The sequence below is a fragment of the Plutella xylostella genome, chromosome 20 (assembly GCF_932276165.1).
Source record: "Plutella xylostella chromosome 20, ilPluXylo3.1, whole genome shotgun sequence".
Classification (NCBI taxonomy): domain Eukaryota; kingdom Metazoa; phylum Arthropoda; class Insecta; order Lepidoptera; family Plutellidae; genus Plutella; species Plutella xylostella.
In genome coordinates this window covers 2,398,435-2,412,096 of record NC_064000.1, presented here as the reverse complement: position 1 = coordinate 2,412,096, position 13,662 = coordinate 2,398,435, and the positions used below count along the sequence as shown (strand labels likewise).

General features: G+C 38.8%; 2 protein-coding genes across 2 annotated transcripts in view; both read left to right on the top strand.

Moving 5' to 3' along the window:
* Positions 1–753: 753 nt before the first annotated feature.
* LOC125490053 lies at positions 754–1,488 on the top strand. The gene has a single exon (XM_048628069.1). The coding sequence runs from the start codon at positions 754–756 to the stop codon at positions 1,486–1,488; it is 735 nt and encodes a 244-aa protein (XP_048484026.1).
* Positions 1,489–9,535: 8,047 nt separating this feature from the next.
* LOC105391153 (sodium-dependent neutral amino acid transporter B(0)AT3) overlaps positions 9,536–13,662 on the top strand; it is a 28,830-nt gene continuing 24,703 nt past the window's right edge. Inside the window, exon 1 of the mRNA XM_048628245.1 lies at positions 9,536–9,692. The gene's annotated coding sequence lies outside the window, so the exon portion shown is untranslated. The remainder of the gene's footprint in view (positions 9,693–13,662) is intronic.

Sequence of the window (13,662 nt, the reverse complement as noted above, 5' to 3'; positions counted from 1 at the left end):
TGTAAGAGTAACAGACAGACAGACAGACACAGTTACTTTCCGCATTTATTATATTAGTTAGGATATTTTAGTCAAGATACCAAAAAGATACATCATTATTATGTTTTACGACGACGACGGCTTCTGTGTCCTTACAAAATGTATGAAAAAGTGTGTTTGATCGTGGTAGGTGGCCGTTGGCGTTGAGCTTAGCTGTAGCTAGAGACAATGAGAAGTTGACTATAGGTACATTTTAAATAATTAAAAATAACAGAAAAACGGAATCACAGATCACTCTTTTACAAGTGGATATATTTTTCACTTTTCGTAGGCAGGTCAATGTACCCCATGTCGCCATCATACTAACTAATTAACTTTTATTATGTAACTAACTCTGAAAATAATGAGAGAAAAAGCAGCTGTGTAATACAGTTCAGTCAGTCCGCTCCCCGCGCGCATCACGGGTGGTCGTGGTCGCGCATTATCTAATTATTATTGCGTGCTAATCCAAAAGTCAAAATGAGTAAATGTAGCAAGTGTAATAAAGTTGTCTCGAAGAAGTCACCGGGTATTCAGTGTAGCAAATGTAGCAAATGGATTCATGCCGCCTGTGCTTCGATAACGAACGATCAGCTAGCCGCTCTTTATTCTACGGAGGCGGTAGATTGGAAATGCCGCGCGTGCGCTGCAACCGTTAAACCGAAGAGGATCTCGATCATTCTCCCGGACGCTGATGAAGACACGGACACTGAAGCCACTGCAACAGCTACCAAAATGCAACACAGCATCAACGAAAAATTCCTGGTCGACATGCGGCGTGAGATAAGAGATTTGATTAGAGACGAAATACAGCGCAGCTTGAAATTCTATTCCGACAAGATAGATGACTATGAGGAACAAATTGAAAAGTATGAAGTTAAAATCAAGTCCCTGACGAGCCACCAAACCGATCTAAACAACAAATATAAAAATATACAAATGAAATACGATCTACTAGAACAAAAGATGAATTCGATCGAACAGCTTCAATTTAACAACCGCCTTGAAATATGCGGAATCCAACTAAATGAGAAGGAAGACCCTATGGCAGTCACCAAGCAGATCTGCGAGAAGTTGAAGCTAAACGCTGAGGATATAATGGCAGCACAGACTAAGATATCCCGTGCACCGGCTGCAAAGAAGAGGAACCCGCCGACCGTGCTGGTGACGCTGCGCGAAGGTCGCCGCGACGGATGGATGGAGTCGTCGAGAGCCGCCACGCTGACCAACGCCGAACTGGCCCGCGAGGGAGGCAGGATCTTCCTGCGCGAGGCCCTCACCCCGGCTACGAGCTTTCTTCTATGGAAGGCTAAGACGGAACTTAAGGAATCCAACATGTATAAATTTGTGTGGTGCAAAAATGGTGTGGTGCTAATAAGAAAAAGTGAAAATGATAAAATCCAATCAGTGAGATCTGTGAGTGATATTGAAAAGTTCAAGAATGATGGGAAACCTAAGCCTGCGTGCTAGGAGGTACTATTCTTCAATTGTATACTTAATTACTATTATGGTCTAACCTACTTCTGTTACTACAGGTAATAGTCCTCTAATACTTACTCCATACTTTAATATCTTACTGATAATAATATTATTATTATTACTGGATTGCTAAATGGACGATAATTGTAGTAATATGAATGAAGGTACATTCGATAGCTGGAATAATTATCTAGTCTCAATTCCAGCTGATTGCCAGTCACTTGTAACCTTAAATATAAACATACGATCTATGATAAAAAACTTTTCTCACTTAGAATACATTGTATCGACTAGTAATCGTATAATAGATATCATAACAATAACAGAGGCTAATATTAAGGATAAATATAAATCATTCTTCGAATTAGATAACTATACCATGTTCACTAACCTAAGGGAACATAGGAAAGGTGGGGGAATCATATTATTTATTCACAATAGATTAAAATTCACTCCATATCAAACAAAAACTATCAACTTTGAATCACTAATGGGTACCATTGAGTGTGATAACGCCTACAAAACAATATTATGCTCAATATATCGTCCACCCGATGGTTGTAAAACCAGTTTTATCAACGAATTAAACCGCACACTAGGGAAATTTAATAATGAAAATATTTTCATGACCGGCGACATCAATATAGATCTTAAACAACAAAACAACTACAAATGTACCTATTTGAACTGTCTAAGTGAAAAGGGCTTGGAATGCGGAATAACGCAATATACGCGAGTAGAAAAAAAAGGCAGTAAGATAACTAAATCTTGCATTGATCATATTTTTACACGATGTACCGGGTCATACCAGGTACTTCCGGCCGTTATAACTGTAGCACTAGCCGATCACTACATCATCGGATGCACCATAGTTTATTCTCAAAGTACATGCACTGGCCGCCCCCCAGCATTCAGAAAACGAATCGACAATAAACAAGTTATACTTCAATTAAAGCAAATTGATTGGACCCCTACACTGAATTACCAAACACCAGAAGATATATTAAATTCTATAGTTAATAATTTCCACACAATTTACCAAAGTTGCACGACATATGTAAAAATAAATGAACAAAACAAAAGACAGAACTGTAAATGGGCTAATAAAGAAATAAAAAAAATTATTCAGACCAGAGACAGGCTCCTTAAAATATGGTTGAAAACTAATGATATAAATGATAGAATACTATACAACAAATACCGTAATAAAACTAATAAATATATTAACAAGACTAAAAACAACTTCTACTATAATGAAATATGCAGTAACTTTAAAAATTCGAAAAAGGTCTGGACAATAATAAATAACTTATGCGGGAACTTAAGCAACTCGATTGATACTATCTTATTAAAATATTTTGACCAAAATAAATGCGACTTGGCTAACAGGTTCGCAAACGAGTTCGAAAACAATGCGTCAAACATCAGTAACTCTTGTAACATGCCTATTTTGAATTCGATAAACTATGAAATAACACCTAGTACTACTATGCGCCTAAAAAAAGCAAGTGAAGAAATTGTAACTAAAATAATAAGTCATATAAATGAGAAAAAAAGCCCCGGGTACGATGGGATCAGAGCATCCGATTTAAAGTATATAAATAAAGAAATAACTCCAGTCATCACTCACTTAATAAATAGTTGTATTACTACATCGCAGTACCCGGACAAATTAAAGATTGGCATTATACGGCCTATATTTAAGAAAGGTAATCATACTGGGGTGATTCTCCAAAAATGGCTCCAAAAGCATAATTTCTTTGGCGCAATTTTTTTTTCATGTTGTTTGAATATTATACCCCACATATTGTAGAGGCTTTAGACCTCTTTAGTTATCTCTTATTGGCCCTGAAATCTATCGAGCCGATTCAAAGTTACAGCGATTTTAAACAATTTTGGGCCAATGAAATTAGATTAGCACCAATGAAATTAGAAAACACACCAAAGAAATTATAAAAGGTCCCAAAGAAGTTAGTTTTAAGAACAAAGAAATTAGAAAATATTTTAAAGAAATTAGTTTTATACGTAGATTGCAAATAATACACAACAATCACGCATATCTTTATTTGTTTTTAACATAATTACCTGATCACGTAAGGGTGCAAGGGTTCTAAACATCCGAATGAACCAATTGCCAACCTCACCTGCCCGTGGTGCACTCTGCTAAATAACAGACGAGGCTCTGGCGACCGGATGATGGCAGTATAACTATCCAAAAACAGCTACTCTAAATTCCATAGGCCGGCGATGGGCAGGAGCGTCACCGGTATAAAAAAGTGTAAAGAGGACGAGGACACGATGTCCCTGGAGTCCGGCCACATGTTCTACCATCAGGAGGGCGACCAACTGTCCCAAGGTGGCGTACAAGACCCTTGTCAACAACGTAGTGGAGATCAGCAGTGTGTCAAATCGGGTAGCGTACCTAGTACTTAAACTAACCGAGAGGTATTTCTTGAAGGTCGTACAGGTATATGCACCAACCTCGGCACACTCTGACACAGAAGTCGAAGCAGTATACGAGGATATCTCTAGGGCATCACGTGTACTGCTAGGACCCAATACACCGTTGTGATGTGGGACTTCAACGCCAAAGTGGGAGTACAAGAATGCGACGAATCGAGGGTATGACATCATGGCTTTGGTAGCAGAAACCAGAGAGGGCAAATGCTTGTAGACTTCGTGGAAAGGGAGGGGCTTTCTTTCTGATGAATTCTTTCTTTGAGAATCGGCCCCAGAGGAAGTGGACATGGGCAAGCCCCGATGGTAGGACGAAAAACGAAAAAGACTTCATTATGACTGACAAGCTGCACATTTTCAGATATTTTCCAGTGATCAATAGGTTTAAAACTGGGAGTGATCACCGACTTCTCCGAGGCACTCTGAACATCAACTTCAAGCTGGAGAGGAGATGTCTGGTGAAGTCGACCCTTCGTCCCACACTGCACCAAATTGGAGTTGTCAACACCAGCTTCTAGAGAGGACTACAGTTCTTTAGAAGGGTGACCAAACCCTTCTGAAGAACTATAGACCGATCTCGCTTTTAAGCCATGTATACAAGCTGTTCTCAAGGGTTATCACGAATGGTCTTGCCCAAAAGTTAGACGAGTTTCAGCACCCGGAGCAGGCTGGATTTCAAAAAGGCTTTAGTACAATAGACCACATCCACACAGTAAGGTAGATTATACAGAAGACCGAGGAGTATAATCAGCCTCTGTATCTAGCCTTTGTGGACTATGAAAAAGCCTTCGACTACATCGAGACTTAAGCAGTTTTGGAATCCTTGCAGAGATGCCAAATCGACTGGCGCTATATCGAGGTGTTGAGGTGTCTGTACAATGCCGCTACTATGACTGTCCAAGTACAGGACCACAAGACAAGACCTATCCAACTGAAACGTGGAATGAGACAGGGGGATGTGATATCTCCGAAACTGTTCACCAATTCAATGGATGTCTTTAAGACGTTGGACTGGAAAGGACATGGCATATGTATAAATGGCGAGTACATGTCACACCTCCGCTTCGCGGACGACATCGTTGTTATGGCAGAATCTCTGCAGGAACTTAGCTGGATGCTAAGTGGCCTAAATGCTGCTTCCCAACGTGTAGGCCTCGGTATGAAATTGGACAAGACGAAAGTCGTGTACAATGCTCACATCAAACCGGAGCCGGTCGTCGTTGGTGAGGCAACAATCGAAGTTGTGCAAGAATATGTCTACCTCGGGCAGACTATTCGGCTAGGCAGAAGCAACTTGGACAAGAAGGCTGCAAGGCGCATCCAACTGGGTTGGGCTGCTTTCGGGAAACTTCGTCACATATTCTCCTCGTCCATACCTCAGAGCCCGAAGACAAAAGTCTTCAACCAGTGCGTCCTGCTAGTGATGACGTATGGTGCTGAGACGTGGACACTGACGGTAGGACTGGTCCACCGATTTAAAGTCGCTCAGCGTGCTATGGCTCTCCATAGAAACCCCAAGCATAACTCTCTAGTTATGCTTGGGGTTTCTCTGATGGATCGTATCAGAAATGAGGTTATCCGTCAGAGGACTAAGTTTACCAACATAGCTGTCAAAATATGCAACCAGAAGTGGCAGTGGGCTTGTCATATCTGGCGAAGAACCGATAACCGTTGGGGTAGACGAGTTCTCGAGTGGAGACCACGAACAGGCAACCGCAGCGTGGGACGCCCTCCTGCCCGCTGGACTGACGACCTTAGGCGGGTAGCCGGTAGTAGTTGGATGAGGAAGGCCAAGAACCGAGTGTTGTGGCGCTCCTTGGGAGAGGCCTATGTCTAGTGGATGATTATTGGCTGATGATGATGATGAGAGAATCAACCATAATAGACATTGAATGCATAAAGTTAGCGTTATTAATGGTGTTTCATACTCAATACTAATTTCTTTGTATCAAAACTAATTTCGTTGGCGCAGAATGCCAAAGAAATCCAAAGAAATTATTGCCAACGAAATTAGAAATCATCACTTAAAAATTTATTTTTACAGAAAGCTGATGTACAATTGGAACCTCTTATTGACACGTGCATACTGTTTGAATAGACATACGTGGACAAAAATATGTATGCAACAAAAACAAATAATAGCATGAATGTAACAATCGAAGAAATTAGGCACGTACCTGACCAAAACCGGTTATGGCGCAAAAAAAAAAAATTTTCTTCATACTCCGTAAACTTACGCTCCTCTGCTCCTGGTCGAAGATAGTAGGGGACTGAAGGGTGAGGGACGCATGGTGATTATGTCCGGTGATCGTTTAAACGCAGAGTAGGAAGACGGTATCGTTACGCCAAAGAAGTTAGTTTTTTTTCTCGGACAAAATTGAATGCGTTATATTTTTTAAAACTAAGCCTAAAAGTGAATAGAAACCTAATTTACAATTACCATAAGTATCTGTTATAATGATAACATATAAATCATAAGCTTATTTTACTATAAAAAGTGAGTTTTTCTTGACCTAAAAATTAAATCAAGTGAAGGACGCGCCAAAGAACTTATGATATTGAGTTTTAAAAAATCATTGTAGCTTTCCTTATAAATTTATGCATTACATTACTAATGTATAAAAACGGTCACAAGATACATTATTTAAAAAAAAATACATCCTGGTATAAAACTATCAATTTCATGTATTTTATGGCTTGGACATACCTAAATCGCGTAATTTGAGAATCACCCACTGACTATAATAACTATAGACCCATAACTATATTGTCATGTATAGATAAGATAGTTGAGAGATACTTCGGCGACGAGCTCAATAAATACCTAGGTAATCAGCATATTATAAATAACACACAATTTGGGTTTCAGAGAGGCCGGAGTACCTCCCAACTACTGTGTCAATTCACTAATGAGGTCAATGATCACCTGCACAATAGACAACATGTACTTGCGGTGTTCATTGACTTCAGTAAGGCGTTTGATACCCTACAATATAATACCTTATATAAAAAGTTATCGCAGAATGGTGTACAGGGCCCTCTCCTAGACTGGTTTAAAGATTATCATAAAAATAGAAAAACAACTGTGAAGATATCCGATACATATAGCAACCATATTTTGACACATCAAGGAACGGCACAGGGATCCATACTGGGCCCGACTGAGTACCTGCTGTATGTAAATGACATGAGTAATGTGCTGGAGTAGGGTTCGGTATACCAATTTGCAGATGATACGTGTTTACTTGTTTCAAATACATGTTTACGTAAGGCCGAGTGCGCACTACAACGTAGTTTCGACCAGCTGTGCAGGTGGGCACATGATGTAGGCCTCACTATAAACGCGCAAAAAACCAAAGCTATGCATATACATTCTGCTCACCTAAGAACAGGAAGTGACTACGAGCCGACTATCACTGCCCACCTCCACGACTGTCTCCACTCTAATAACAACCCTGTGTGCAACTGCCCTAAACTTGAATTTGTGAAAAACCATATGTATATAGGCCTCATTATTGACCATAAATTTAACTGGGAACCACACATCAATTATATTTGTAATAAATTACGTTCTATCCTAAGTAAACTATACCTACTAAAATATAAGATACCTTATAGGACACTACGTATGTTATATCTTGCACTTGCAGATTCCATAATTAGCTACGGACTAGGTAGCTATGGCCGTACATATAAAACTTACATAGAAAAAATATATAAATTACAGATAAGAATGTTAAAAACCATTGTCCCAATAAACATCAAGAATAAATTTAAAGATAACTACACACAACTGTTTAAGTTTTGTAAAGTCCTACCAATAGAAGAAAAAATTAAGTTGTCAATTTTAAAAGAAGAAAATCATCATATTTCCCAAATAGTTTATAAATCCCGCCCCAAAGCACTTCGAATTTTAACATCAACAAAAAAATGTATCTTGCCTAAATATCGGAATTGCTTTGGGATGAGACATTGGAGATACTTACTGCCCAAAACCATTAATGAATTGCCCCTAGATATGCAAAGTGTATACTTAAATTGTGGTTATAAAAAACAACTGAAGAGATGTTTCATAAAAAACTTATTGTAATCTGTGCTGTATTCTTAACTATCTCATTGAATTGTGTTAACTTAACTTATAATATTTAATAACTAAATACCTACCATAAGTGATAACTACTAGCTAATTACTAATATACCTACTTGTTAAATAATGCATGTGATATAAAAATATTTTACTATTAAGTAGCTCTTAAACCCTTAATGGATTTCTGCTGCTTGTATTAGGCATATTGTATTTTTTTGTGTAATTTCTTATTCAATAAATAAATGAATGAAAATGAATGAATGAGTTAAATTTAGTACTTACCTACACATAAATAAAACAATTGTTTTTACCGCGATTTCATTGGTGATAATAATTAGTGGAATTTTCCAAATGTGTACTTACTAGTAAATTTACTATTAGGTATAAACGTTTTACTAGTTGGCCCACTCTGAGTTACCTACTCATTCGGAGGATGAAGTAATTAGATATAATTAATACTTCCTAAACTAAAAATAAAACTTCCCTTTATTTTCCCTACCTATGAAGTATTTTGGTCAGTGTATCATGATTCTTGACAGTAATGTACAATGCAGGTACCTACATGTCTAATGTCTAATCCTTGTCACCACTATTTAAGTAGGTATTATAATACATTGATTAACAAAAACGCCATTCTCCTCTTATCCATACATAAAGGCTTATAGGGAAGGCCCTCTGACATCTCAATGTATTATTTTTAAACACTAACAAACCCCCTAATGAGCTCTACAATCTCTACATCACCCTATACACACACCACCATATCTTGCATAATATATGCATAGTCGACCACTGAAACAAGAGATAATACCTAACTGAAAAACATTCATCATCAATATCAGAAGATCTATTACGTATGAATAAAATGTAACTATGTGGGTACTAAGACTGAGCATACTGAGATTACTAGTATGGTAGGTAATAATAATAATATTTATTTGGATGAATCTTTTCTTTTTATTTAAATAACTCCGTAAAATACCTATATTCCACATTATTTATTCCAATGACGTCATAAAATAGGCCAGATGCGTAGACCGGTATGATGACGCAAATCTGAAATCTGAAAAATTACTATAAAATCTCTGATATTGCACAATCTACCAACCTTACCCTCCGAGGTTTCCCGAAGTATGACGGAAACGGCCGAAAGAAAACAAAGATGGCGGAATTTTCCCGCGCATGCTCAATCCTTCCTGCACCCCCAGGAGACGTGACGTCACCAATAGGGCTGTGCTACGTCATGTTAGGGCGAGGTCGACAACTTATTGTTCGACGATGTTATCGCGTGTTTCGCGATTTCACAGTTGGCCACATAATGAAACTTCACTGATAAGATTTCACCATTAACCAACCTATAGATCTCCAAAAGACTATGATGATGAAAAAGATTAACCAGTATAAATACTTATTTTGTAACTGAAACTGAAGTTCATCGAACTATCGACAAAAGTGTAGTTTTGTAAATGTAGCCCGGCCGTCACTAATATTGTGTCTGTGCCGGTAGTCGGTTGAGCTCGCCCGTGGCGCGTACATCTCGCGAACGTCGTCGTTCGAGATACGAATGAAAAATTTGAAAAACACGTCGGAAAAATAATTGAGTTTGCTAATGGCCAGTGACATTTCCTGCACATCCTGAGTTCAGGAGAAAGTACGTTTGTTTTCTTTTCTCTTTCGTAGTTTTTTCTTTTCCACAGCGAGTGTTATTTTCAGCCTGTCGAGAAGAATATTGTTTAACCAGCTGTAAAAATAAGATTTAAGTAGTAATTCACGTTATTTACAGTATTTCAGCAACTAATTCGAAATATGCAAATAAATAGTCTAAAAACAACTGCATATTAGACACGTGAGCTGATTAGTTAACGAATTATAAACGGACCGCAACCTATTTGGAAGTTAACCTATTTCTATTCTGAAAAAAGGCTGGATCTATTAAAAAGAAGTTCGGTGGTACAAAATATTGCGTCCGAAAATTTGCTAGTGATTCAAAAACGGTTTTTTGTGCGAAAAGAGGTTTTTCTGTGGCGAAAGTCCACATGTCTGTAGAGGTGTTATTGATTGTGCGCGGCGCGGGCCACGGATGCGCTAGAAGGTCAGCTCCAGACACCATTTTCAATAAATTCCTGGTCACGTGGTCCATGGGGTGTGCACACGTGACCTATGTTTATTTTCCCACTCATTATTATAAACGTTTCTTACACTTCGTGTTAGGGTGCGTGATTTCTTAATGTTCGTGTTTGGTGTAGAAGTTTTTGTTATGTAAGCTTAGGTAGTGTTCGTTATTTCTGTGACTAGTAGGTAGGTCTAGGTACTAGGTAGACCCTAGCACAACTAGGCACGGAGTTTATAAGCAATTTGAATGCATTTATTGTCTACTATACTAACATATATTTACAACATATTATAGGCATGTAATCCTGTTAGATAGGTACTTAGATGTAACACTCCCGTCTATTTACTATGTATGCATGACCTAAGTAAGAACCTTAGTTATACACTCACGAGCAAAGAAAAAGTTCCACTTACAAAATGTCAATTCATGTTACATTTACAATTTGATCAAAATATTCACGTTTGTGACTAGTGGGTAAAATTTAGAGGCGCTGTTAAATGCACTTCAATATTGCAGACGGCGGCATTATAAGATTAATCACTGCCTTTCTATTTAGGAGTAATTTGGTGCTTTTATCACTTTTTCATTGCTCGCGAGTGCATTTTTGTATCGACTGTACATAGCGTTTCGAGACTAGTGTTCTGCGGAAGCCAGGGGTTCCGTAAGAGGCCCTCCTATTAGTAAAGCTGTCGCAAATTAAAGAATACTGAAATCACAGCGCAATGGGTGTATAGCAAATGGCAATTCGTGACGTAGCGAATATATAGTATTCGGCTTGCCTTATACTTGATAGTCTTTCTATAATCTGGGCACGATGGCTAGTCCTTTCACCAATTTAAAACTTTCTTGAAAAAGAAACAAAAATTGTCCCACGTTGGGTGCCAGTTATTATTGTGGTAACTCAAAAGTGGCGCCCAACGTGGTACCTACTCGTATCTACTGAGGTTTAATGAAACACAAAAAAGCTATTTTGTTTAAGAATTTGAGTAAGTATACTAATACTTAATTACTGTTTATACTTACTTAAAGTAAATAAAAATATATGACGTATCGATTATCCTAAGGACATAAGTAATATAAACATCATATTGCTGGATCATAACCATAAGATGCATTTTCAGCGTACTTCTTTGACAATGTACGTTACAGAACTGATCCATCAGATACTCAACAAATGTTACCTAAAGTCACACTTGCAATCATTTGGGTACAGTAGGCAATAACGCAGCCACCTCATCACGACCCATTAGGTACGTCCCCACTGCTGGGGCACGGGTCTCCTTCCAATGAAGGAAGGGTTTAGGCCTAGTCCACCACGCTGGCCAAGAGTTGTCGGGTAAGTGGGCAACCCGACTGTCAGATGTTTTCAAGCCGCCCGAAGGCCTCTGACTAGGCTTAACGACTGCTGCCGAAGCAGCAACCGGGACCCACGGCTTAACGTGCCGTCCGAAGCACGGAAGCGTCCAGAAAAGCACCACTTGAAATTGGTCACCCATCCAATGGCTGACCGTGTCAGTTGTTGCTTAACCTCAGCGATCAGTTACGATCACTGAAGCCCGCTCGACTACGGACGCAGCCACCTATACCTATGCAATGTCGATGATGCAATCAATACCTAAGTAATTAAACTAGCAACTAACTCACAGCCTCATTACACTTTGCTCGTTCAATTGGACGCATCTTCAAGTGGGTGATACTGAGATACTGACACACGTCATGACACATTACTAACGGTCAGTGGGTCAGAACTCAATCAATACACCGCTGACATCAATATAGCTCTCACGTTGCAATGTGGCGAGTTGGCGACTTGTTTCTCGCTATGGAATGGAAACAGACAAGTTAAGTCCATCTATGAAGTCATGAAAAAAAGAGTGTGACTTTGAAACTCTTTTGTAAAGTTCACTTTGATAATAGCTGTCCCATCTTCTGTCGATGTACTCAATTGAGTATAACACTACAGTTTAAAATCTAGTACAATCAAACAAAATTATGCAATGTTCAACCGACTTCAAAATAATAAGATTCTCAATTGAAAAATAATGATTCCCCATAAGATTTTTGATGTTCTTTGTGGACTTTTTACTATGGAGAACCATATTTTTTTCGTGTATTTCCAATAGTCGCATTACTAGAATTGTTCAGATTGACCTCTTGCGTCAACGTATTTCCGTTGGTCCACTATTACGTGACACTGTTACATTCAGGATGAATCACCTTACGACCTTGCTACTGAGGAATTCAGAGATCACCACCTCGGCCCACAGAGGCAATTACTTCATTATCCAGTAATTAAGAACAAAAATAGCATCTGAAAAACCGTGACCCCTGGTCTAGGACCATTTACAACGTTGGTTTTGTAGGGTTAGGGCAAGGCCCCATTATGCGTTGCCGCGCTACGTTTTACTCACTATATTTTTTATGACATGACACTGATAATTATAATTATGGCAAACAAGGCAGCGCGGCGACGCACCGAAGCAATGGGGCCTCTTCCTTACTCTAGCTGGGCAAAAACGAACGAACGATAGCATGTCAAACGAGATGGAGTACTAACGCTATATACAACGCTAACATTCGGTTAAAAATAGCCTAAAAAAAGTCTAAATTGATGAGGAAAAGTACGATGTACAAACCGCAAGAATCATTATTAAAGTTTGTTGGTGTTGGCCATATGGCCAAGTTTTCGGAGCTCTAAAGTCGTAGACCCGAAATTTACTTTTTCGTAAGCAAGACTGTTGGATAAATATATTTAATAAAATAAATATTATATAGGTTTTTGCTCACGTGATGGTTCAAGGTCCAAAGCTCGGCGTGGAGGGCCCTCCCGATGCTTGAGTAATCCGTTTTAATCTTGAGGTTCTCACACACAAAATCACATGTCCACTTATAATCGTATACACAAATATAATGCCTAATAGCAGCTGGTAATATTTAACCGAAAATACAAATATACCAATATAAATAAAGTTATAAAATAAAACATAATGACAAATGAAATACATAAAAAAAAAAATATTGCGAATATCGAGACCGCGCCGAAAATACAAGAGCAGATAACCCGACGAGAGGCTGACAACGACTGAGTAGACTGTCAAAAATAAAAGAACCTACCCACATACAAATATAAGAAAAGAACCTACCCACATACAATTATTAAAGTGTTCGTCGGTACCGAACAAAGACTGACCCCCCTTTTTCTCCGTAGAATTAATTGCCATGGATTTAATATTGAAGATAACCTTCTGCTTTTCAGTAGCAAATGACCGAAATGGCCTTCACCTGGATATGAAGGATCTCTGCTGCAAAGTCTGGAATCCGATCTCTGGGGGGTCACTCTACAATATGACGAAATCTAAGTTTTGGATCGCTGCTTTGCGAGCCACGACTCTATCTCGTTGTATTAAACGTGTCGATGGCACGGTATCTCTCGTTCGTTCGTTTTTCGTCAGTATAGAGTAACCCTACTATATAGTCCCGGGTGATGTTTATGTGGAGTAAAGATTTA